This window comes from Heptranchias perlo, chromosome 7 (genome assembly GCF_035084215.1).
Source record: "Heptranchias perlo isolate sHepPer1 chromosome 7, sHepPer1.hap1, whole genome shotgun sequence".
Classification (NCBI taxonomy): domain Eukaryota; kingdom Metazoa; phylum Chordata; class Chondrichthyes; order Hexanchiformes; family Hexanchidae; genus Heptranchias; species Heptranchias perlo.
Window position 1 is genome coordinate 63802849 of NC_090331.1, and position 27581 is coordinate 63830429.

The window sequence follows — 27581 nt, forward strand, 5'->3', positions numbered from 1 at the left end:
GTCTGCATTCTTCTAGTCTGTATGGCTTAGTACTACAGTAGGGTCTGGTTTTACCCAATTTGGTATTAGGGAGAGCTGTTCTATAGTTTTGCTTGTCCGATTTCTTTGAGCAGAGTTAGTTTGGATGGTAAGTATCACATCCAGTAATTGTGAGTTGCTAATAATCCCTTCCACAGTCCTCATTTGTCAGCTTTGTGTCAGGGTAAGGAAGAACTTCCAAAATAGCAGATATATGAAGTAAGGATATACTAAGATTAATTGGACAGATTTGATTTGTTCCAAAAATCCAAAAATTTATTCAGAGCTCTTCACAAAGCATTGGAAAGCAAGTAGTATATAGTATTTTTTTTCCTGTTGGCCAAGAGGACTGTTGGGAGGTTACACAAAAACAAAAGACAGGTTCCCCCACCTCCTCCTCTGTGAGAAAGCACAGAACATTTGAACAAGAGTAAGCCATTTACCCCACTGAATCTGCTCCACCATTTCCTTAGCCACAGTAAGGTCCAAATCAGAACATAGGGGAGTACTTGGCTTCCACTCAGTGCAGCACTAATTAAATTGAGTTTTGCAACTGTGAATCCATGAGTTATCACTCTGTAGCACAGTGCACTGAAATCCAATGTGAAGCCTGAGCATGCAGTGTTTAGTTAATTTTACTGTATTCTTACCGGAACCAGAAAGGAATGCATTTTGAAAATTTCTGAACTTGAAATCAAAGTATGACAATTTACACATCACTCCATTAAGCACAATTCTCTTTATAATAATATTTATGCAACAAACAAATGTTGCTGTTTTTATTTTACTTATTTGTGTGGAACATTTTTTTATTTCAATTAAATATTTTTGCTCAAGTTCAAATTTTGAACTTCACTTCTTTCCTACATTGAAAAATTGTATAATATTAAGATTTTTCTTTAAAGTCGAGCACACTAGTTCTGTAGATCTTCACTAGCAGTTTTAACTTTTTATTTACTCCAATAGGACAAGAGAAAGCTGACTTTACAGAAACAAAAAGGCAAGGGAAAACAGGATCCCAACTCATTTAAACTGACATTATTTTTTTTTAATATCCAAATTCCACATTTTAGACCATAAATTAACTGCAGTCGAACATGATGTACTGCACAGGGACATGGTAGGTCTAAAGCTTAACAGAAGGCAACTGATCTGCTTCCAGGCCTCTACAATTACCAGTTTATCAGCTGGGTAGGAAAGCAACAATGCCCTGGGTGACTCTACTTTTGATTTCTCCTCTTCTCCCTATTGACAACATACACCTGTAAAACTTTTGCACATAATCTACAACCTGAACTTTTTACCCATTTGACTAACAGTTTCAGGTGAAAACATTTCAACTCTTTTGTGAAAATGTTAGCATACAAGGTTACATTCCCTGTGCTCTCAGCAGGGCGTCACACTTGAAGGGACAACAGTTTTGTAGCCCTATCTCTAACCTGCACTTCCTTTGAACACAGCTCCCCACTGGCACTGCAAGATTAGGGAATTTATTCCATGTCATACACACCTGGGGTTGAGGTCCATTTTTCTGGTAAAATGATGCCCATTATATATAAAGGTTTCACATTTAATGTACATCCATTGCATTCTAAAAACACTGAACTCCATAGTGTCACATTGTGTTGCAGATGAAAACAATCTTAAAAGCCAGTCATTTCATGACAAGTATTTCTGAACTGCAGCCAGAAATTTACAAGCAGAAACAATTTCTCTAACTGAAATCAGGAATTATAAGCAGCTACTACTATCTTGAACCTATTTAGACCACTTACCCATAGGGAATAATTTTAAAAGTAGAGGCCAGATTAAACACAACTCCATTTTAGCACTAAACATTACAATAGTGCTCCAGACACACGCTACTGTGAACAATGCCACAAGATCTGCCATTCTAAGTTTTGACACTTCAGACGTTACATTCCAGAAGTCACACTTCACAGTGTTAAAAAATGTTTAAAGAGAGGCAACCATTTGAGATTGTTTTACTTGATCTGGGGCTAGGAATTTACAAGCATCTTTCAATTGGCAAGCTTTGCTCATCAACAGCAATTAAACACTGAGTAACCTCAGGCTGTGTTCACTTACAGCAACTTAAAAGGATAGGCCAGTTAAAATATAGTTCCACTTTAGCAGCAGAAAAATAAATTCTGGGATACATGGTATAACAGACCCATCATATAAAACAGCTTTATCATCCAACTTACAATGAGCAACGCCACAGGTGATTTCCTAGGCTACATTAAATGCTGTTATCTTTACACCAGATGCAACGAAAAAGAGCCTTGGTTACTTGAATATTGGAATTTTCACTCACTTGTTAAATATCCTCATTGGTTTTTTGATATTTCAAACAAGCACATTTTGTTAACTTAGCAATTTATAATGTAGTGGAATACAATATGCATGTATTTATTTTAAAATCAAGAACAGTGTAGTTTCCTCAGTTCTGATCAATGCTCTGTTTCCTAAAATGACAGACACCCAGAGAAGCCCTATTATTCATATCTTCAATTTAAGATAAGGAACACTGAGGGCTGCTTTCTTGACTTGTTCCGAAAAATCTATTCCAAGAGGGGCTCTACAAAACAAAATAAGTGACAGCAAATTAAGTTAGCAATAACAGCAATGCATTTTTATTTTACTTACTTCTGTATTTGCTTGCTTTAAAATGATATTATTCAGCCATAGATTTGCAACAACATTGAAAATAATTCTTAAAAAGTGTAAGTTCAAAATGAAAAAATATATCCATTACTCAAAACTCAGTTATTTAAGGATTGTGATTTAAAAGAAACTAAAAGCTTTGTTACTTACTTCGGCTCATAGCGAATTGCTTTTGGATTATGTAGAACGTCTATTCCTGCTCGAAGTCTCTCAATACCATTCCTGAGAACACAGAAATATGGTATCACTGCAGGTGTGCACCATTTTAACTATTGTACATGACCTGATGGGAGTCAAACACACTGTTTTCAGAATCTGTTTAATACCAGAAAATGAGGAGCTTATAATAAAAGTGATGATTAAATAAAAAGCTCAGTAAAATATACATAATAGAAACCCAGAATATTTAAAGGCCTTTATGAATCCATTTTGTGTTTAAGGTCTCCCATTAGATAAGATGATTGATGTGGAATAAAATTGATCAAAGGGTGAAGAGAATACTGACCTATGTAGCCAAAGCAGTAGATTACAAGTCAGGGGAAGTTATGTTTAAACTATAACCTAGTCAAATCACACCCTAAATATTGTATTCAGTTTTGGGCCGCAAGATACAAGGAAGACATTCAAGCCTCGGAGGCAGTGCAAGGAAGAACCATGAGACTAGATTCAGGTGACTCAGTTATAAGAATAGATTGGACAAACTTGGGCTTTTCAATCATGAAAGGAGATGACCTCGTAAAAGATAGTAAGCAGCACAGAAAAGGTAAATCTGGGGCACTAATTCAAATCAAAACATGACAGTAGGATAAAAGGACACAGGTTCAAATTAGCATTGAATTTAGGGCTGATATCAGGAAACTGTTCGTCATACAAAGATTGATCAACTTTGGGAATGGACTCTAGGGTAGGGGAATGAAGAAGAAAACCCTGGAATCATTTACAAAGCAGTTAAACTCCGTGGTGAGTGGACTACAGGGTTTTACTTGGTTGGATGAGCTAAGATGTGCCTTTCTCATCTGTAATTATTTTGTGACTGTCTGATGACAATGTTTTCAACCTTTGTTAAAGGGCAGATTCACTATATTTCCAACATTAACTTTATTGAAATTTGTGTGAGATGTGTCATTTTCAATAAATAATTTATTAAAATGTATATAACTGAGTATATGTTATGAAATTGTACACTTTGATTGCTTGCTGCTCTGTGCACTGATGCATTAGATTTGTTTGCATGACTGCACATGCTCTGAGAACAATGCATATTTAAGGACTGAAGTAATTTGTTTACTCTTGGACCTTGGGGTTCATTTAGGTAGGGAGGGCAGAAACAAGGGAATAAAGCTATAGATTATACAATAGAAGGATTGTACAGCTGGAAGAAGACAACTCAACAACAATTCACATTTATATATCACCTTCAGTGTAGAAAAACGTCCCAATAAATAAAGTCTGCGAAGACTGTAAATAGTTGTCCTATTCAGGTGTGTCCAATTATTAATTTTTTTTTTAAAGTACAAAATTTTAAATCACCACATCAAACATTTCCTAGCTTGTAAACAGTTACGGTACCACGGAGGTCATTTTAACCTAACTCTCCGGGTGGGAAACCTACGGGATCGGGCGGAACGCTGGTTTTGCACCCTGCCCAATATTACTGTCCATTGATGATTCCAGCTGAAAGGAATTGTCCAACTTACCCAGGTGAAATTCCTCACTTTCTGGAATACTACAAAAAAAAACTGGGCAGCTGTCGCACATTTATGACGAAGAAGAAAACTTGGGAACTTCAAGGTTTATACTTTTTTGATTCAAGGTTTCCAGAAAATGACTAAGTTTTAAGATGACCACAAGAATACTTCATTGTATGCAATATTTCAAAGTAAGATTAAGACTATTTATTGCTCTCACCATGCAATCATGATGCCATTGTCTGTGCAAAGCTTAGGAGGAGGGCAATGCAGTGAGACTCCATTTGCTTCAGCTATTATCCGAAGAGCTTTTCTGATGTATTCATTACAGGCCACTCCCCCTGAAACCACCTGAGATGAAAGTAAGGAATATATATGAATAGATGTTCTACAAATGGAAATGTATATCTTTCAAAAATTGGTTTCTCATGGGCTTTACAATGTTTATTTCCTGTTGTGAAATACAAGTTACTAACTATGGTCCTATGTTAATGAATACAAATTTAATGCTGTTTGTAAAATCCCCCTTTAATTCCCCAGCCAGCAGGGCATGTAGGTGATCTGCTCCCAGGCCTCTGCAAATGCTACTCCAATTGATGAGTAAAAAGTATACAAAATTAGCACAAGTTAAATCACTTTTCAATTTGTTCCCTCTATATGTGAAACCATTTTGCCTTCCCATGTAGACTAGGTCTGAAATTTGCGATGTGCAGACCCCATCACTCTGACTAAAATGCTTTTCATGAGCACAATGTTTTAGTGAAAGCAAGATTCCCTCTTACTTTTTAATTTTTCTCCCCCCTCTAATTAATTAGGTCTCTACATGCCACTCATCATCCACCTCTGAGAAAGCAGATGATGGGACGATGTCAGGCCTCGGTAAAGCTGGGGTGAAACTAGTCACAAGAGCATGTGACTCCCTCTGCTTTCCCTCCTAGTAGAGAAGTGCCTGAGATTCACTGAGAATTTCCCAATGGTGCCACAGCTAAGGTTGGCAACTCAGCTGGGGAGACTCTAGAAGCACCAATCCATATCCTATCATTCTATGGTGCCATGACCAATATATTTTATTATTACCAAGTTAAATGTAGGTACACTATGAGGTACTAACCAAGATTGGATTTTTTTGAGGCAACAAACCTTCCTTCTTACAGAAGAGAATGGCTCGATGTGTACGTTTTGCTAGGTGAGCAGCCACTGTATGTTGTACAGCAGCAGCAATGTCATTCACACATGACAGCATCTGTCCCTCCTGGAGACCTGGTTAACAAATATACCTAACTTTATACAGTACACAAAAGAGTACTTGAGTGAGTCAGCACTGTCTGCCACATTAAGTAGAAATATAAAAGACTGACAAACCTTCTTCCCTTTCCTTTTTGATAATTATTTGATTGACTTGATTGCGGAGACCAGTAAAGGAAAAGTCACAGTCCAGGTGCTGGGCCATAGGCTGCGTTAATTGAACATGTAATCGGTTTCCCATTTTGGCCAAATACTCAATGGCTTCACCCCCACTCATTGTAGAGCATGCTGGGTGATTTCTGAGGGACAGTCTTCTTGCAACCTGAGAAGAAACATCTTTGTGGTTTAAAACAGTTACTTTAAAAAAACAGTATTGCTACTATTTTCTAAACCAAGAGTTTTTGTGCATGTGATTTGTAATGTGATCAGAAGTGACCATAAGGTTGGTAGTCCTTGAGTATTTGCTTCTGTTGTTTTATATTCACTTAAGGCAGCCACCTCAAGCTATTCTTATAGTAAGGCGCTACATTATACCTCCTTTTCTCATATTTAAAAACATTTTAATACGGTTCAGAATCACACAGATCTATTTTTTGAATTTGCATTCTTTAAAGCACACTACTTCGTAACAATTTTTACGACAAAATAATACTGCAGTTTTGACAAGAAAAATTCCTGGAGCATCTCACAAAATTAAAATACCTTTTAACCAAACCGTGGTGGGTAGACAAAACTGAGTAAATAACTAAATATCATGAGGTGGAATTTCCTGTGTATTTGCACCCAAAGACATGTGTAATCTGGGGGGGGGGTAAAGCAAATATCCAGTGTAAAAGATCGAGGAAACTCAGGCAAGAGTGTGTTGCGCATGTAATTACGCTACGCCCGAATTTCCTCGCTCTTTTATGCCTGTCTATCGATTCCTGCACCGAACGCATCTCGGTTCATTAATGGCTCTGCCCCTAGGCTAAAGAGGTGAGGTGAGGTGAGACTGCCCTTGACATCAAGGCAGCATTTGACAGAGTGTGGCACCAAGGAGCCCTAGTAAAATTGAAGTCAATGGGAATCAGGGGGAAAACTCTCCAGTGGCTGGAGTCATACCTAGCACAAAGGAAGATGGTAGTGGTTGTTGGAGGCCAATCATCTCAGCCCCAGGACATTGCTGCAGGAGTTCCTCCAGGCAGTGTCCTAGGCCCAACCATCTTCAGCTGCTTCATCAATGACCTTCCCTCCATCATAAGGTCAGAAATGGGGATGTTCGCTGATGATTGCTCAGTGTTCAGTTCCATTCGCAACTCCTCAAATAATGAAGCAGTCCGAGCCCGCATGCAGCAAGACCTGGACAACATCCAGGCTTGGGCTCAGAAGTTGCAAGTAACATTCGCGCCAGATAAGTGCCAGGCAACGACCATCTCCAACAAGAGAGAGTCTAACCACCTCCCCTTGACATTCAACGGCATTACCATCGCCGAATCCTCCACCGTCAACATCCTGGGGGTCACCATTGACCAGAAACTTTACTAGACCAGCCATATAAATACTGTGGCTACGAGAGCAGGTCAGAGGCTGGGTATTCTGCAGCGAGTGACTCACCTCCTGACTCCCCAAAGCCTTTCCACCATCTACAAGGCACAAGTCAGGAGTGTGATGGAATACTCTCCACTTGCTTGGATGAGTGCAGCTCCAACAACACTCAAGAAGCTCGACGCCATCCAAGATAAAGCAGCCCGCTTGATTGGCACCCCATCCACCACCCTAAACATTCACTCCCTTCACCACCGGCGCACTGTGGCTGCAGTGTGTACCATCCACAGAATGCACTGCAGCAACTCGCCAAGGCTTCTTCGACAGCACCTCCCAAACCCGCGACCTCTACCACCTAGAAGGACAAGAGCAGCAGGCACATGGGAACAACATCACCTGCATGTTCCCCTCCAAGTCACACACCATCCCGACTTGCAAATATATTGCTGTTCCTTCATCGTTGCTGGGTCAAAATCCTGGAACTCCCTTCCTAACAGCACTGTGGGAGAACTGTCACCACCCGGACTGCAGCGGTTCAAGAAGGTGGCTCACCACCACCTTCTCAAGGGCAATTAGGGATGGGCAATAAATGCCGGCCTCACCAGCGACGTCCACATCCCATGAACGAATAAAAAAAATGTACACACGAATTTCCTGCAAATTTGCAGCTTCAAAACGGTAACAGGTTGAGTTAATCCCAGAATTTTAGGTGTAGTAGGAAACAAAGTTATTTTTCTGGTGGTTTATTACAATTTTTTGAGCAATTTTTTTAATCCTCACTGAAACCTGCACGGTATTTTCGGTTTCTTTGAATGCATTTTTATGGCATCAGAACAAATCAGATTAAAAATTCACAAGCTTCCCTGATTGCATGGTCTGAAACTTGCTGTGCCTAATGTGCATAAGTGATGGTTAGATGGCTTGAAACTTTAGTTTGGTACTTAAAAAAGGAATTTATAGTGTGAGTTCAGTGCTTTCCTCTGGCCCCAATTGTTTAGACTCATTTCTGCTTATTTACGCCCATTTTTACATTCTAGCGTATAGTAATGAGATTGGCAGGAAATTTGGGTGTAAATAGACATCGGTACAATGGGCGCATGAAAGGGCGTAATTTCAGGTGTAACTTCCCAATTACGCCCCACAGGAAATTCCACCCATAACACTTAGATTTAAATACAAAATGTCTGAACTGATGTTTCTGTAATTACTACATATATAAATTTTAGAAAATTACTTCAATTGCCATCTAATTTGTAGAACGATAAATCCATTAATTACATAATGTGATCTAGGCTTGCTACTTATTACCCAAGAGTTGAAAAGTTCTAATTAGTTAGACTTTACCCAGTGTAGTAAACCACTGAACATCTGAGGAAACCAAATTTAAAATATGTATAATGAATGAAGAATGTGCTTGGTATATTCACCTACAGTCTACTCCTTTTAATTCAAAGTTGTTTAATTTAAATTATCTGATAACTCAATTTTTGGCACTAAATTCCTACTTAGCTGTCTCACTTGCATTACTAAATTCAAATTGCTGGATAATTCAAATTCTTTTAGTACAAAAATGACTGAAATATCAGTAGACTGTACATTTGTTGATTATTTGCTTTAAGTTGAAGTTTAAAACATAATAACGCTTTTTGCCGATCCTTAGATTCTCAGACATAGATTGTGCAATTAGTCATTAATAAATAAAAGTTTGAATGTCCTTCAAATTACAGTGACAATATCTTACAAATTGATCACTGCTGATTTTAAAGTTCTACTCTATACATACCTTGTCTAATGTGTCTCCAGGGGCTTCATCCAATGTCTGTCCAAGGAGAAGAAAGTCAGAGACTCCACGAGCAACGGCCAGCAAACTGTGGCCACCAGAAACCAAGAGGACCAAGAAGGGAAATTCCACGAAGTGTAGCATTCGAATAGTCAGTGCATGTGCTTCCATATGGTGAATAGGAATAAAGGGTTTCTTATATTGCTGTATTAGTTTTAAGCTGTACTCTAGACCCACTCCCAGGCTTAATGCAAGTCCTGGTTTTACTGTAGTTGCTATTGCTGTTAGTTCACAAGGAGAGACTCCACTGTTATCCACAGCTTCTTGCACCACTCTTTCAATGTGTTCTTTGTGCAGCCTTTGAGCTACTGGTGGAATTATACCACCTGCCCTAAAGCAAAAACAAAATACAGCTAACAAAATCCAAAAACTATTTTTGATTTATAAATTAATAATATCAAAAAAAAATCTTTCTTTTCAGTGAAGCATCTAGGACTAGCCAATTAACAATGTTATTTATTTAAGTTACCATTTAGAAACAGGGATTTAGCAGTTGAGCACTTGAATTCAAATCTATCATAAGTTTGAGTCACCTGCTGCAGTTTTCATGCAGCTCCAAAAAAGGATAAGTAATTTACATCTCAGCAAAGATAAATCTGCTTTGCATTAAAAATCACTTATCATCATGGAACAATCAGAAGGAAATCTGTGTTCCAGACTGTCCCAGCTAAAGGATGGACAATATTGAGCGGCAAGGGAGAAGTGAAATTATTCCCTTTTGATCATCACAAGTTATCATTTTCATCTTTTTAGTTTCCGAGCCAGAGAACAAAATCAGGATTTTTAAAAAGTTTATCCACATAAACTTATTTTAACAAGCATTTATTGTGTATACATTGTCTAAGTTATCCTTAAAGCAATCAGAAATTGACATTCATTTGCAACTCTGGAATAAATATTGTGACCAAACGGAATAGGGAATTATTATAAGGTAATAGCCACAGGAGTGAGTACAAGTGAAATGGTGATTCAATCCTGGTATTTATTTTTAAAACCAAAGTTATTCGTATTGGCTCATATTTTAAAACAAATTAGAATTGGTTTATTTAAAGTCAAAGTGACCAAAATGTTGATAATGAGGTAGGTGCCCATCAACAAAAACATGACGTGAGATTGTCAGCGATTACAATAGGAACAAACATGGTATAAATTATTAAATCTGAAACTAATTGAGGGATTAATGTATTGAATGTCACTTAAAGAAATGTATCTTTTTTTCCCCCCAAATATAAGCTTCACTTGTAATTACTGGTGGAAGCTTTTACATTAGGAATACCTACTTGAGATGAGTTTCTTTCTGCGAATACAGGGCTTCTCCTAAGATCCGGCCCGTCTCGTCCACCACGGCCGCGCCAGTGTCATCGCAGCTGCTTTCGATGCCCAGCACCACTCTGGGTTCGCACCGCGGCTGCGCGACAAGCCCGCGGGCGGCCACCCCACTCAGGGCTCGGAAGCGCAGGCAATGTGTTACCATGGCGACCCGGCCCGGCCCGGCCCTCTGTCACGAACCAAAGAGAAGCAGCAGCAACAACGCTCAAAGTAAGTAAACGCAGCCCGGGCTATGCCGGTACACCCGCAGCTCCCACTGATTTACACCATGCACTACTTTAATTTGAACACCGTCAAAAACCAAAACAGATGAACAACAGGGCGGTAGAAACAGACCCCGACCCTCTTAAACTGAGATTTCCGGGAGTGAGACTGGGCCTTCTGTGTCACGTGTCGGTGTTCCCCCAGCTCCACCAGGAGCGCAATTTCAATTCCGGCATTTGAAACGTTCCGCCTCGCATTTAAATTGTTGTCCGCAATTTCGAACCACCTTTTGTCACCTTTGCTCAAACGGCCGTCCGAATATCTCCAATGGCGAATATTTAAACCGTAGAATTTGATAATTATACTGGATTATGTAGGTTGTTTATTAATTCATTAACGCCTGTTTTCTGATTTAAAAGGTTTAATAATTAAAGGTATCCAAGATGGTATTGGTTACATTGAGTCCACTATGATGCGTTTGGTGATGTTAGTGAACAATTTCAAATAAATAAACTGTTTAGAAAAATTGTTAGTACAAACGAAAAGGAAGCTGATCACAGCCAATTTGCCCCAGTGTTTTCTTGCCTTGCAAATAATGCAGCCCTTAAATAAGCTTTGATAAGGTTTTTCTATCCAGGAGTTTCTTATTTGCATTCCATGTGTATTTTGTTAATAAAAACGCTCACAGCATACTTTAAAATAAGATTATTTTTGCAGGAAAATAAATATACAACAGAAAATGTACACCTGAATTAATATAAATTGAATCTAGCTAAGGAACTGGTAGAGCAAGATGTTTTGCACAAGCTGATGATTGATGTTTCTTGCAGTCTTTTAATTCTTCCAACTCATATGCATGTACTTTAGACAAAAGAATCAAAAGACTGCGAGGAACGTGGATTATCAGCTTGTCTTAAACAGTTTTCTCTACCTGTTCCTTAGCCTGATTCAATTTGCATTGATTGTTTGGGTAATTCTAAGAATTAGAGTGGGATGGATGGAATTGCTCAAATATACCTAAAATTTTGGTTACAAATACTTTGTGAGATTAAAATAAAGAATACCTCTGAATATATCAGCGTCTTTAATAGAGGCATGGTTTTTGGAATGGGAGAAGAGGATCACATTCGCCTGGATTAGGGAAATGTTAGATGTGGTTTTCTAAATTGACTAGTCTATTTTCTAACATATTAAAATGAGCAATTATGAGTCTCTAAACCATGCGACATGTCAACACACACTGTTCAATGCATTTACAAAAGACCACAGCCTTTCTCCAAGTGTTAGAAACATTGGTCCGGTATTTACTGTAAGTGGCGAAAGAACGTTGTCTGCCGTTCGTCAGACTTGCCCTTGGCCATATACTTTCCATAAGCTTTTGCACTGGTAGTTGCTGTAAATTGGAGATCTAAACAGAGGTGCCCTCTACAGGGCTTCTGGGACCTATGTGAACAGGCCATGCAACTGTGTATCTTCTTAACCAATGAGATTGAAGAATCGTTAATGAGTAGCTCGCCGCCGCGGAGTGTCTGATTAAGGTTAACGGATCCTTGACGGCGCCCCTTCGCTTCGGGAGAGGAGTGCGTCAGGGGTGCCCCATGTCCTGCCAATTATATACCATCTGCGTAGAGCCTTTCCTGCGCCTCTTGCGAAAGAGGCTGTCGGGACTGGCTCTGCGCGAGCCGGGCGTGGAGGTCGTCCTTTCGGCTTACGCCGACGACGTGCTCCTCATGGTCACCGATCCCCTTGACTTGCGGAGAATGCGCGAGTGCCAAGAGGTCTACTCTGCCGCGTCCTCCGCAAGAATCAACTGGGAGAAATGTTCCGGACTCCTGGTGGGTCAGTGGCGGGTGGACTCCATGCCGGAGGAGCTCAGGGCTTTCGCCTGGAGTACCACGCACCTCCGGTACCTGGGAGTCTACCTCAGCCCTGCCGAGGAAGCCTGGCCGGCGAACTGGGTAGAGCTGGAGGCCAAAGTCACCGCTCGCCTGGCACGCTGGACAGGACTGCTCCGAGTGTTATCCTACAGGGGTCGAGTGCTGGTCATAAACCAGCTGGTGGCCGCCATGTTGTGGTACCGGTTGGTTCCTTTGACCCCCCCTTGATTTTGTCGCCAAGATTCAGAGGAAGTTCGTCGATTTCTTCTGGGCCAAAGGGATGCACTGGGTCGCTGCCGCGGTCCTGAGTCTCCCGCTTAGGGAGGGCGGTCAGGGGCTGGTGTGCGTCCGCACCCAGGTGGCAACTTTCCGCCTTCGGACGCTGCAGCGATACCTGTACGCGGAGCGTCCTCTTAGATGGCGTGCGCTGGCGACGTATTTTTTCCGCCAGCTGCACGGCCTGAACTACGACACGCAGCTCCTGTTCGTCTCGCTGTTGGGCAGCCGCACGTCTTTGCAGGAGCTGCCTGTCTTGTACCAGGATCTGCTCAGGGTCTGGACCATGGTCGCCTCCAGCCGGAGCTCTCGCCCGTCGGGGGTAGCGGCCGTCCTGCAGGAGCCGCTGCTCGGGAATCCGTTCCTCCGCGATGTCGGCTTCGGCCGCTCGTGGCTGACGGAGCGGAGGGCTGTGGCCGGTCGGGTGACCAGAGTCAGGGACGTCCTGGATGGCGGAGGGTCGGGTTGGCTCGAGCCGTGGGCGCTCGCCGCTCGCATGTCCTCGTGGCGTGCCGGGGACGCGGCCACCGCCATCCAGGCGTTGAAATCGGCGCTCGGCCCTGACTCCACTCGGGGTGTGGAGGCGGCTCAAGCGTGCGGAGCCATCCCGTCCGACCTGACCCCCGTTCGGACGGAATTCCTCCTCGGCGCCAAACCCCGGAACCTCCCTCGGAGGGCCGCGCCTCACAACTTGAGCCGTCTCTCGGAAATTCCCTCCGTGCCGTTTCACACCGCGCGGAGGGATTTCCTGTACGGGCTGCTCCTGCACACCATCCACTTCCTCGCCCTCGTCTCTCGCCCGGACACGCCCTGGCGTGCCATCCTGCTGTCCGGCGGAGACGGGGGTCCCCAGTGGGAGGCTCTCTATACAGGGGTCCTCCCGTGTTACTTTGGGGATCTGGGATGGAGGGTGTTGCACGGAGCAGTCCCGTGCAACAGGCGTTTACGCCATTTTACGGACACCCAGGCCGCTTGCATTTTCTGCGGCCTGGAGGAGTCCGTTTTTCATTTGTACACTGGGTGTGCGAGACTGCAGCCCCTGTTCCATTATTTGGAGGGGCTGCTCCTCAAGTTCTGGCTGCACTTTAGTCCCACGCTCCTGATCTTTGGCCGCCCGGTGAGGAGGGGGGCGGGCAGGTCAGTGGACGTCCTCGTGGGCCTGCTCCTGGGCCTGTCCAAGGTGGCTATCCACAGGTCCAGGATGCTCGCAGTCCGTGGGGGCGAGCGCTCGGCCTGTCTGCCTCTCTTTCGCGGGTTGCTCCGCGCCCGGGTGGCCCTGGAGATGGAGCACGCGGTGTCTGCCGGTACGCTTGAGGCATTCCGCGACTGGTGGGCACCGCAGGGGCTGGAGTGCATCCTGAACGAGGATAATAAAATTTTGATTTGAACTCTTGGTTTTGGTTTGTTTGGTTTTTAGTTGTTAAGCACACCCCACACCCCCCCTTCTTATAAAAGGGGGGCCTAATTAAAAAAAGAAAAGAGAAAAAAAAAAATCAGGAAGTGTAAATTAGAATAGTGAATTCAATGTCAAATCAGGTACAGAAAGTGAAATAAAGAGAGGGAAAGACAGATTGGATTAAGAGAGAGAGAAAACAGAGACAGAAAGAAAAATTATTTTAAAAATTATTTAAATTTTTAAAAAATCACCAACAACAATTAAAAGCTGAAGGAATGGGACTGAACACTTGTAAGCGTAAATTTTCAGTGCCAGAGAGGTTGTTTGGCAGTAATTAAGATTTATCATGCCATTAAGAAGGGTATTTAGACTGGAATGGACAAGCCCTAACTTTCTGTGGCAAGTTTAGTTCGTATCTAAGAAAGGAAGACTTGTATTTGTATAGCACTTTCACGACCTCAGGACTTCCAAAAGCGCTTTACAGCCAATGAAGTACTTTTGAAGTGTAGTCACTGTTGCAATGTAGGAAAGGTGGCAGCCAATTTGGGCACAGCAAGCTTTCACAAACAGCAATTTGATAATGACCAGATAATCTGTTTTTAGTGATGTGGGTTGAGGGATAAATATTGGCCAGGACACAATATACCCCGCAAATACAGGAAATTCACACTGTACAATGCACGTGAATAGTGTGTCAGACAGCGAGATTCAGTTTTCGGGAAGCTAACAGCAGAGCAGCACATCTCAGACAGCAACTTCCGGATTTTCACATCTAACCTCCCATCTGCCCTCGACTGAAGTTGCTGTATGATTTGCGCCATTAGCCTCACCATTATTTTGACAGTAAATTCTGGCCCAAGGTTTGAAATATAAATCCAATGAAAATTGGCCAACCATCTGAATCAGTGCATCAATGACACTAGATACTTTTAAAATCGCAATAACTTGCAGATTGTTGTGTACACCCAACACCAGACAGATCCTATTTTCATATGTTACAAATTTTATTTTTCAGGATGTATAGATATTGAAAGAACATAGATTTGTTTTCAGGCATATGATCTGTATTCCAATTCAGGCTTCTTCCTAACACTTTCACTCAGCAATCACAATTGAGGCTCATATGAACCAAATTCTATCCTCTTTTGCATGCCATGAGTGTGATAGTATGCCATGAGACTAACAATTACTCCTTAGCCACAGTATAGCAGATCAGAGACCATGTGGATGCCCACCATGTGTTTCAGTCTATTCTGAAAGGTGATAATAGCACAACATCAGGCCAATGTTTATGGCTAAAACGACTAGAAAAATTTGTAAGATTACATACAGAAGCAGAAAGAGATGGAAAAATACTAAAAGCACAAGAACAATGATAATGCAGATTCTTTGTAATTCTCTTCAGCAGCTCCTAAGTCTCTGATAGATAGTATGAAGCAGGAAACTGGAGTCCACAAGACTGTTCCTCAATTACATCTCTGTCTTTACTTTGATGTTAAAATGGGCCCATTAGCTAATCAAATTATTTCTTCTCAATGGTTGGGTAATTAAGGTGTTAACCAATTTTAACACTTAAGTAGATAAGGTGTGAATTGTAGTTTCCTGGTAATCTGATGGTCCAGTTACTTTTGACACATGATAGCAATTAAAACCATGATCTTCCATCTGATGTGCATAAGCTGGTACAGATATGGCACAGTCCAGCACACTACAAAGAATAGCAGTAGAGCTACACACTGGGTAAGTCATTCTCAAAGATGTTACTTCTGGTTTCAAAACAAAATCATACCTTGGACACCTGATTAAAAATCAGAGTTTTCCATGTTGTACCTTTAATTTAGGAACAAGATATATTCATGTAACCTTTTAATAGTCCCTCTAAAGAAGCTTGATAAGCTTTTTGTCTTCTTCTATCATTCTGTTTATATGAAATCCTATGGTTTGGAACTTAGCCTACTTAAGCCAACAGTCACAGTGAGGGATTAGGCTCCTTTTGCAGGCCTACGTGTCAATTCACATAACACTGGCAGGAAACACAATATCATCGCACAACTCATGCTCACATATTGGCACACTTTTATCATTAGCAGTGCAGGGGCATGCAGCTATATTTGACTGGAAACCTTGCCATGTGTAACCCAACCTACTTCAATGCGAAATGCTATAATCAAAATGTTATTTTTGGGGGTGGGGGAGGAGTTGGCTCATTATCAAAGCCTTGCCTGATTCAACAGTGGAAAACTAAACAGTCCAGCAAATGGTATACTTTTGCTGTAATTCTCATTTTGATAAATTCTGTGCCGCTGAGGATGGTATTCCTAGTATTATGTAACAATGTGCTCAGCCATTTCATTGTTTACTATATTGGGAGTAATGGCGACCTAAGTAAAATGTGAGCTACTATAAATATACTCCGAGTAGCCAATTTGACAGGTGGACTGAAGTAATTTGAGTTGCTTCAGTACACAACAGTTATTCCGGGATGTGTCCAATACACTTTAGATCTGTGAGAATCTTTCCAGTATACTATAGCCATTTGGGATGTTTTCCAGCACAATGTAGCCATTTGAAAGTCGACCTAGGCCATTACAGCAATTCAGGAGTTTTTCCAGTACATTGCTGTTATTTGGGAGTTTCTGCTGTGCACTACAGTTAATTGACAGTCTCCAGTATATTCCATTTGACTGCTTGTTTATGTTGCATTGAAGCACTAACCCTCTAGTCCATTCTACTACCTGGATATCATTTTATTTACAGATTTTAAAAATTAATATGTAGCAGTGAAAATTTAGGAGAAAAGTAATTAAAAACATGAATTACTTCCAGAGTAACAGTCATTTTGCTCCATTAAGGCTACAATTTTATGAGCAGACTGTAACTTTACATTTTCAACCAACTACCTGTAGATCCTAATTCTAAGGTAACACGATTTCAAACTGTAAAAGTGCTACACATTCTCAGCAGTAATACCACAGTTTTCCCCCTGCCTCTCTTCCACGGCTTTGTCTGCACCCAGGTGGCCCTGGAGAAGCACACAGTGTGTGTCCATCAGCTGTACTGCTGTCCTTTGTAGTGCGCTGGACCGGTGAGCACCTCTGGCTGGAGTGCTTGGTCGATACAGGAAATGCGTTATTATTTAATTTGATAAGTTTCCTTTGTCTTTTGTATAATCTGGGTGATTTTAGTTGTGCCTCTCTGAAAAGGGAGCACTTTTGTTAAGATTTTTTAGTTGATGACACTGGGGCAACCCAGTTGTCTCCTTATAGTTTCCCCTGCCTCCATTGCTGTTGAATACTGAATGGCATCTCCTTCAGCCTGCAAAGCACTGCCAGCCAACGAGAGCAGATTCTACTTTTAAAAATGCCATTATGAAGATAGGCTTCTGGGTGCCAACTTTCAGTGTTAAATGTACCTTATGATTCATAAGGACACAGAGCTGGGGATGAAAAGAGCACGATTAAGCTAAATTGAAGTTTAAAAGTTATTACATTTTAATGAGTTTGGAATGAGACTGTTGGGATTAGCGTTAAAATGTCGACATCAGGCGAGTAAAGACATCGTGAGCCTGTCGGAAAGCCATTTTACTTTACACTTTGGGTACCGTACGTCATGAATAGCATGCAGCCCAACAAATTTGGTCATATGTTACATATTGGACATTTAGGGGTTGAGAGGTTTAAATTTTAAAACTTTTAGATGTGGTTAGCTCACTTTGGTGTCCATCATTTCAGCTGTCCACAGAAATATGTTTCCCTTTGGATTTGTAGTGCAAAAAACAATAACTATCAAGAGGGGGAGAAAGGTTAGGGGAGCAGACAGGCATTTCTGCAGCCGCAGAAATGATTCCAGGATGGTATGTTGCCTCCCTGGTGCCAGGGTCAAAGATGTTACTAAGCGGCTGCAGAACATTCTTGGGGGGAGGGTGAACAGCCAGAGGTCGTGGTCCATATTGGTACCAACAACATGGGTAGAAAGAGAGATGAGGTCCTGCAGGCAGATTTTAAGGAGTTAGGAAAGAGATTAAGAAGCAGGACTTCAAAGGTAGTAATCTCCGGATTACTCCCGGTGCCACGCGCTCGTGAGCATAGAAATAGGAGGATAGAGCAGGTGACTGCGTGGCTGGAGAGATGGTGCAGGAGGGAGGGCTTTAGATTCCTGGGGAAGGTGGGACCTGTACAGATCTGACCTGGGTAAATTGGAATCAAAGATTGGCAGGCAAAACTGAACAGTGAGCGGCCTTTAAAGAAGAGATGGTTTGGGTACAGTCTAAGCACATTCCCACGAGGCAGAAAGGTAGGGCAACTAAAGCCAGAGCTTCCTGGATGACACAAGAGGTAGTGAGTAAGATGAAACAGAAAAAAGGGGCGTGTGACAGATGTCAGGTTGATAACACAAGTGAAAACCAGGTAGAATATAGAAAGTTCAGAGGGGAAGTAAAGAAGAAAATAAGAGGGGCAAAGAGAGATTATGAGATTAGACTGGCGGCAAACATAAAAGGGAATCCAAAAATCTTCTACAGGCATATAAATAGTAAACGGGTAGAAAGAGGAGGGGTGGAGCTGATTAGGGACCATAAAGGAGAACTACTCCGAGGTACTAAATGAGTACTTTGCATCTGTCTTTACCAAGAAGTCGCTGCCAGAGTCTCAGTAAAGGAAGATATAGTTGAGATACTGGATGGGCTAAAAATGGGAAAAGAGGTACTTGAAAGGCTAGCTGTACTTAAAGTAGATAAGTCACCCGGTTTGGATGGCATGCATCCTAGGTTGCTGAGGGAAGTAAGGGTGGGAATTGCGGAGGTACTGGCCATAATCTTCCAAACATCTTTAGATACGGGGATGGTGCCAGAGGACTGGAGAATTGCAAATGCTACACCCTTGTTCAATAAAGGGTGTAAGGCTAAACCCAGCAACTATAGGCCAGTCAGTTTAACCTCAATGGTGGGGAAACTTTTAGAAATGATAATCTGGGACAGAATTAAGTCACTTGGATGTGTGTGGATTGATCAGGGAAAGCCAGCACTGATTTGTTGAAGGCAAATCGTGTTTAACTAATCTGATAAAGTTTTTTGATGAGGTAACAGAGAGGGTAGATGAGGGCAATGCAGTTGATCTGGTGTATATGGATTTTCAACAGGCGTTTGATAAAGTGCTGCACGGTAGGCTTATCATCAAGATTGTGGCCCATGGAATAAAGGGGGCAGTAGCAACACGGATACAGAATTGACTAAGGGACAGGAAACAGAGAGTAGTGGTGAACGGTTGTTTTTTGGACTGGAGGGAGGTGTACAGTGGTGTTCCCCAGGGGTCGGTGCTGGGACCACTGCTTTTCTTGAGATATATATTAATGACTTGGACATTGGGTATACAGGGCACAATTTCAAAATTTGCAGATGACACAAAGGGTGGTAAACAGCGAGGAGGATGGTGATAGATTTCAAGAGGATATAGACAGGCTGGTGGCATGGGCGGACACATGGCAAATTAAATTTAACACGGAAAAATGCAAAGTGATACATTTTGGTAGGAAGAACGAGAAGAGGTAATATAAACTAGAGGGCACAATTCTAAGAGGTACAGGAACAGAGAGATCTGGGGGTATATGTGCACAAATAGTTGAAGGTGGCAGGTTGAGAAAGCGGTTAAAAAAGTATACGGGATCCTGGGCTTTATAAATAGAGGCATAGAGTACAAAAGTATGGAAGTCATGATGAACCTTTATAAAACACTGGTTTGGCCACAACTGGAGTATTGTGTCCAGTTCTGGGCACCTCATTTTTAGGAAAGATGTGAAGGCCTTAGAGAAGGTGCAGAAGAGATTTACTAGAATGATTCCAGGGATGAGGGACTTTAGTTATGTGGATAGACTGGAGAAGCTTTTTTATAATTCGTTCATGGGATGTGGGCATCGCTAACAAGGCCAGCATTTATTGCCCATCCCTAATTGCCCTTGAGAAGATGGTGGTGAGCCGCCTTCTTGAACCGCTGCAGTCCGTGTGGTGAAGGTTCTCCCACAGTGCTGTTAGGTAGGGAGTTCCAGGATTTTGACCCAGTGGCAATGAAGGAATGGCGATATATTTCCAAGTCAGGATGGTGTGTGACTTGGAGGGGAACGTGCAGGTGATGTTGTTCCCATGTGCCTGCTGCCCTTGTTCTTCTAGGTGGTAGAGGTCATGGATTTGGGAGGTGCTGTCGAAGAAGCCTTGGCAAGTCGCTGAAGTGCATCCTGTGGATGGTACACACTGCAGTCACGGTGCGCCGGTGGTGAAGAGAGTGAATGTTAGGGTGGTGGATGGCGTACCAATCAAGCGGGCTGCTTTGTCCTGGATGGTGTCGAGCTTCGAGTGTTGTTGGAGCTGCACTCATCCAGGCAAGTGGAGACTATTCCATCACACTCCTGACTTGTGCCTTGTCGATGGTGGAAAGGCTTTGGGGAGTCAGGTGAGTCACTTGCCGCAGAATACCCAGCCTCTGACCTACTCTTGTAGCCACAGTATTTATATGACTGGTCCAGTTAAGTTTCTGGTCAATGGTGAACCCCAGGATGTTGATGGTGGGGGGGATTTGGCGATGGTAATGCCGTTGAATGTCAAGGGGAGGTAGTTAGACTCTCTCTTGTTGGAGATGGTCATTGCCTGGCACTTGTCTGGCGCGAATGTCCAGGCCAAGCCTGGATATTGTCCAGGTCTTGCTGCATGCAGGCACGGACTGCTTCATTATCTGAGGGGTTGTTGTCCTTGGAACAGAGACGGTTGAGAGGAGATTTGATAGGTATTCAAAATTATGAAGGGTCTAGACAGAGTAGAACAGAAACTGTTCCCATTGGCAGAAGGGTCAAGAATCAGAGGACATAGATTTAAGGTGATTAGCAAAAGAACTAAAGGTGATATGAGGAAAAACATTTTTAGACAGCAAGTGGTTAGGATCTTGAATGCACTGCCCGAGGGAGTGGTGGAGGCAGATTCAATCATGGCCTTCAAAAGGAAACTGGATAAGTACTTGAAAGGAACAAAATTTGCAGGGCTACGGGGATAGGGCGGGGGAGTGGGACTAGCTGGATTGCTCTTGCATAGAGCCAGTCCGTACTCGATGGGCCGAAAGGCCTCCTTTTGTGTTGTAACCTTTCTATGATTCTATAACTGAGTTTCCAAAATGAACAAATAAGTGAATATCACACCTTGTACCTGAGGCGACCTGATCTCTGGATGCAGACGGTACTGTTGGGGAGGGGGTCAGGTAGTGTTGGTACACCGGAAGTGGCGGATGAAGAGGCCGGCGGGTGCTGTTTTAGGGACGGACTCATTAATACATCACCGTTTCTTTGGCCGTCACATCCGGGCGGTGAGAGCGGCGGCTTCACTCGGCGCTGGGCCTCGGCCGGCGGGTCCCAGCTGCAGCGAGAAGGGCTGAGAGACCGAGGCCGGGTTTAACCTCGCGGGAAGCGGCACTTGGAAAGGAAGAGGTGAGTTGGGATCTACCCGAATCCCGCTGGTGTGGCTGGAGACCCCGCGCTCCTCCGGTGGACACCGGGTGTGAGGGGGGGGGGGGAGGAGACGCCGGTGGTGGGGGGTGTGAGGGGGGGGGGAGGAGGAGACGCCGGTGGTGGGGGGGGGAGGAGGAGACGCCGGTGGTGGGGGGGGGAGGAGGAGACGCCGGTGGTGGGGGGGGGAGGAGGAGACGCCGGTGGTGGGGGGTGTGGGGGGGGGGGGGAGGAGACGCCGGGGGGGGAAGGAGACGCCGGGTGTGAGGGGGGGAGGAGACGCCGGTGGTGGGGGGTGTGAGGGGGGGGGGGAGGAGGAGACGCCGGTGGTGGGGGGTGTGAGGGGGGGGGAGGAGGAGACGCCGGTGGTGGGGGGTGTGAGGGGGGGGGGAGGAGACGCCGGGTGTGAGGGGAGGAGGAGACGCCGGTGGTGGGGGGTGTGAGGGGGGGGGGAGGAGGAGACGCCGGGTGTGAGGGGGGGAGGAGACGCCGGTGGTGGGGGGTGTGAGGGGGGGGGGGGAGGAGACGCTGGGGGGGAGGAGACGCCGGTGGTGGTGGGGGGTGTGAGGGGGGGGGGGGGGAGGAGACGCTGGGGGGGTGGGGGGGAAGATCCTGTCAGCTGCAGCCACCTGTTCGCAATGCAGCAAATTGAGGGCACGGGGTTGTGTATTTTATTTGAAAACATCCACCGGCGATGTTACCCTGGTTTCCAGCTGGCATTAGCATCACTATAATTAAATGTTCATTAAATCAGTGCATTGATTCCGCCTCCCTCGTCCATTCTAATATTGACGATAAGAGTCTGGTCATCAAAGCTCCGCACTGGGAGGTTGTACAACCTGCGCAAGGTAACCACGGATGTTGAGGACCATATGACCCATCTTGGTTTCTCCTTTCAGGAAGACCTTGGAGCACCCCACCCCACTAACTGCACTATGCTATTGTTTCTTTATGATTCCAGGATTTTTGCCACTTACTCTACCTGGAGTTCCATTTCAAGTGCTGATCAGTCTTGGGTGAAGAATTTCCTGATATCAGTCCTAAATTTACCTTTTACTAGTTTGAACCTGTGCCCCCTTAATGACTTTGATGAAGGGACCAAGTGTCTTATGCTAGAATCTATTAAGATGTACTAACAGGGCACTTAAAGTCACATGATTAGGCAGAGTTAACATGGTTTTATGTAAGGGAAATTGTCTTTGACAAATCTATTAAGAGTTTTTTGAGGATGTAACTAGCAGGGTAGATAAAGGGGAACCAGTGGATGTTGTCTATTTGGATTTTCAAAAGGCATTTGATAATGTGCTGCATAAGAGGTTGTTACACAAGATTAGGGGGTAATATATTAGCATGGACAGAGGATTGTTTTCTGTCCGTTAACCAGAGTAGGAATAAACGAGTCATTTTGTGGTTGGCACGGTGAGACTAGAGGGGTGCGGCAGGGATTGGTGCTTAGGCGTCAGCTATTTACGATCTCTATATTAATGACTTAGATGAAGGACCGAGTGTAATGTACCCAAGTTTGCTGGTGATACAAAGCTAGGTGGGAAAGTAAGCTGTGAGGAGGATGCAGAGTCTGCAAAGGGATAGCAACAGGTTAAGTGAGTGGGCAAGATGGAGTTTAATGTGAGGTTATTCACTTGGTAAGAAAAATGGAATATTTTCTAAATGGTGAGAAACTATTAAATGTTAGTGTTCAGAGGGATTTGGGTGTCCTTGTACACGAAACACAGAAAGTTAACATGCAGGTACAGGGCTTTGGTGAGACCTCACCTGGAGTACTGTGTACAGTTTTGATCTCCTTATCTAAGGAAGGATCTACTTGCCTTAGAGGCAGTGCAACAAAGGTTCACTAGATTGATTCCTGGGATGAAAGGGTTGTCCTATGAGGAGAGATTGAGTAGAATGGGCCTATACTCTTGAGTTCAGAAGAATGAGAGGTGATCTCATTGAAACATATAAGATTCTGAGGGGGCTTGACAGGGTAGCTGCTGAGAGGCTGTTTCCCTTGGCTGGAGAGTCTAGAACTAGGGGGCATAGTCTCAGGATAAGGGGTCAGCCATTTAGGACTGAAAGAGAGAAGGAATTTCTTCACTGAGGGTTGTGACTCTTTTGAATTCTCTACCCGAGAGAGCTGTAGATGCTCAGTTGTTGAGTATGCTCAAGACTGCGATCAATAGATTTTTAGACTCTAAGGGAATCAAGGGATATGGGGATCGGGCAGGAAAGTGGATTTGAGGTCGAAGACAAGCCATGATCTTATTGAATGGCGGAGCAGACTCAAGGAGCCGTATGCCAACTGCTATTTCTTATTACTTTAAATTGAGTAGGACATATTTTGGATTTAACTTTTCCATTCCCTTAACTATCTTGCATTCCTCTCACACATGTCCTTTCTCTACTGAAAAGCCCAAGTTTCTCCCACCTTTCCTCATAACTCAGACCTTTGACACTAGCGATCAGTTTTGTGACTCTTCTCTGCATTGTCTCTAGTACTTGGATGTCTCCCATGTATCTCAGCAACCAGAACTGAACACAGTACTCGCGGTGCGATCTGACCAGAACCACTGTACAGTTTGGTCAGCACTTCCTCTGCCTATTCTACTATTTTGGCTATGTAGTTCAACATTCTATTGGCTTTGTTGATTACTGCTCTGCATCGGCTGGGCATGTTGAGCATGAAGTCTAATAGGACTATTGAAGTGACTCTACTTGATCCTTAGTTATATCAACACCATTTGTGAAGTACGTGTAAACCATTTTTCCCTCTTGTGTGCAGTGTAAGCATAAGGGATGAAAATCCTGTGGGCTTTGTTAATTAGGAACAGTTCATTATAATATCAATCACTGAGTTACTTGTGTATGTTTCTTTCTCTGGCCCCTTGCCAGCACATTATACAATCTGCTCATAAGTGTTAGTGCTAAAGAACATACAGCTATACTGTGAAATATATTATGATTTCACTGAATATATGAGATATTGATGGTAGCGTGCTGCTTGGTTTGAAATACAAGCACTAACAGCCCAACTGGAAATAATTAATGCTAATACTGGGTAGCAAAATGGGAAAATGTTCCATTCCTCAGCATTAAAATCCCTCGCCATGATGGACACAATTTAATAAAATGAAAAAAAATCATAAGAATAAAGGCAAGTAGAAATTTTACACAGAGCAGATATACTTTCAAGTAAAACAGAACCAACTATAAATTGGAGCACCTGCTACCTAAGGGCTAAGATCTTTAGTGCAATTGGTGTACATTCCAATTGGATTCATGACTCAAAGGCGTGCATGTTTTTGGCTACTTTGTAAATCTAATTGAGAATGGAAGCTATAACTATTGGAAAGGTTATAGCTCTTTTGACTTTGATTTAACTGATGCTTAATTGTCTTTCTATTCTCTTTAGCTTCTGACTGTCACTGTAACAAATCTCCCAATTCTGATGTCGAAGGTACGATGGAGCCACAGTGCAAAAAGAGAAAAACTGGAGCAATCGACACTTTCACATGGGAGCTGATGCCTGTACTTTCAGATGAGAAGTCATGTGAAGTTGAACTTCTAGAAGCATACGCGGCCCCTATTATCAATAAAAAACAAACCTCTTGTCTTGTTAAACAACTGGCTGATGTCTACCCACTGAACAATCTCCCACATATCAAGAGAGTACGAGCCTGCAGGGATAAGAACAGTGATCATCCTTTAGAAATCATCATTTGCCTATTTAGGGATTTGAATGGCCCAGATGTACCAAATAGAGGAGTGTCCCTTAGTGATCTCTTTCCTGATGGAAAGGCTAATGGCATTGGACTTGGAGAACCTTTCCAGGTCAAGATACCAGCATACCAACCGTTGACCAGACCTCAGTTTGAAGCAGCTAGCCAGCACTGGCCAACATCATTCCATGAAAACAAGCAAGTGACTGAAGCCCTCCGAGGCCAGCTTTTTAGCACTGAAGAGAAAGCAAAGATGCAGACTTTTATGGAAAAAGCTATCAAAGCAGCAAAAGTAGGAAAGGAAATGGGAATGGAACCAGTAGGTGCAGTGATTGTTAACCCAGCCACTGACGAGGTTATCGCAGTAGGTCACGACTGCAGAAATGGACCAAATCCATTGCTCCATGCAGTTATGGTGTGTATTGATCTAGTTGCCTACAGGCAAGGTGGTGGTGCTTTTAATCATAACAAATATCCGAACTGTCATTTTAGGTCTGTAGAATCTTTTTCAAGTGACCGTACAATCGACATTGGTAAACCTTTGCTTCCTTTAGAGGATCATAGCTCCATAGGAGCTACTGCAAATGGGTTGCCTTACATATGCACTGAGTATGATCTGTATGTTTCCAGAGAACCATGTGTAATGTGTGCTATGGCACTGGTCCATTCCAGAATACGCACAGTTTTTTATGCAACATTCTCTCCTGATGGAGCATTGGGCACTAAATATAAAATACATACAAAGAAGGATCTTAATCATCATTATGATGTTTTTAAAGGACTGATGGAAAAGGAATGTCAACTTCTTTCATCTTAACATTGAGCAGTGGTTTCATTTTGCTTGTTTAAGGAAATGGAAGAAAATATATTTTTAGTACAAATGTTTTTAAATGTATTTTTATTAATACTGTTTAATCTTGAATGGACTCTTATTTCCAAAAAAATTATTTTGAATAGTTGTAACACCATGATATTTTATTACTTATTAAATAATATACATTAATACAGATCTTAGTATTAATGTAGAAAACTCATGACATATACAGAAACAAAAATAGAGTAAAGCTTGTAATTTTTTAAGTGATGCATCATTGAATGCAATAGGTCTGGATAGGCAACACAACATTGTGTATATATTGGAACAGGAATGAGCCTCAGGTCAGGAATTGATTTAACAAAAAAAATTGTTTGGATCATCAACAGCTTATATTTGAATAGCTTTCCTCTCAGTGAAATGCCTCAAGTGCATTACAAGGCAATGATTGGACACATGAGTGGAGGGAGAAAGGGAAGAAAAGAGATTTGGAGGGAGTGAAAACATAGTCAAATAGATGGGTTGTTGAGAGGCTTTTGAAAGTAGAGAGGGAACCGGCCAGGTGAGATGAGGAGGGAGAGTATTCCAGGGAATGAGAATATAATGGCTGACGGAGCAGCCGTCAATAGTGGAGCGGGGAACAGGAAGTAGACTGTTGTCAGAGGGTGTGCAAAGGAACGTTTGAGAGGTAAGAAAAGACGAGACTATGGAGCGATTTGAAGGTGCGAATCTTAGTCAATTCTATGGGGAGCTATTGAGCATGGAAAGGTTGGGGATGTGGGCCTTAGTTCAGGTGAGAATGTGGCAAAGATGCTCTGGATGAGTTGCAGTTTATGCCAGGTAGAAATGGGGAACCCAGCAAGGAGGACAGTGTTGGAGAAATCCAGCCTTGTGTAACAGGCATGGGTTAGGTTTTCTACTGTAGAGGGGGAGAAGTCGGTCAGAGGCGAGCAATATTTAGGAGGTGAAAAAAGCAGTCTTTTGTAATGGATCAGAGAGGAAGCTGAAATTTTGGCCAAGCACTACAACCAAGGTTTTGCACTTGAGATCACTTACGCACACACACATACTGGACTTTAAGTGGAAAACAGTATCGCAATAGCTAAATAGCTTGGTATCCTGTCAAAGATGAAAAACCAGCCCAGTACTAGAAGTGGTTGACCCTTGAGTTCTGAGGGTGCTCATCACTCAAAAACATCCCTTCTACAGGTGAGTTTCTTTTAGTTAACTATGCCGCAAGAGGGAGAGAGATCTGCTTGGAAATTAGGTCATTTGTCTGCGAATGGATTTTAGGGAAAGTTAGCACACTCAAACTGGGCTATAAGATGCAAATTTTTTTTAAAAACTTGCAAATCTTTGAATTGTTGGAGATGATTGCATTATAGCTGCAACACATTTTGAATAAAAAGTGTACCACAGCCAGAGGGTAAGTTGCCAATATCTGACATAGAAGGATGGAGGCCCAAGACCACCACCCTATCCATACCTTAATATAAACTTTGACAATA

General features: G+C 42.9%; 2 protein-coding genes across 3 annotated transcripts; one reads left to right on the forward strand and one right to left on the reverse strand.

The window, feature by feature from the left end:
• Positions 1-742: 742 nt before the first annotated feature.
• osgepl1 (O-sialoglycoprotein endopeptidase-like 1) lies at positions 743-21257 on the reverse strand. Its single transcript, XM_067987721.1, has 8 exons — positions 21241-21257; positions 10263-10480; positions 8926-9313; positions 5736-5940; positions 5485-5633; positions 4594-4724; positions 2836-2907; positions 743-2599 (listed from the first exon to the last, which is right to left on the reverse strand). The coding sequence occupies exons 2-8, from the start codon at positions 10454-10456 to the stop codon at positions 2521-2523; spliced, it is 1218 nt and encodes a 405-aa protein (XP_067843822.1). The 5' UTR covers positions 10457-10480; positions 21241-21257; the 3' UTR covers positions 743-2520.
• Positions 10448-26244, forward strand: adat3 (adenosine deaminase tRNA specific 3). Of its 2 annotated transcripts, none has more exons than XM_067987722.1 (2): positions 10448-10521; positions 24953-26244. In XM_067987722.1, the coding sequence occupies exons 1-2, from the start codon at positions 10455-10457 to the stop codon at positions 26074-26076; spliced, it is 1191 nt and encodes a 396-aa protein (XP_067843823.1). In that variant the 5' UTR covers positions 10448-10454; the 3' UTR covers positions 26077-26244. The 2 variants fall into 2 exon arrangements, with proteins under 2 accessions (XP_067843823.1, XP_067843824.1); XM_067987723.1 differs by lacking the exon at positions 10448-10521 and adding an exon at positions 21398-21525 and having other exon boundaries at positions 24953-26243.
• The last annotated feature ends 1337 nt before the right edge of the window (positions 26245-27581 follow it).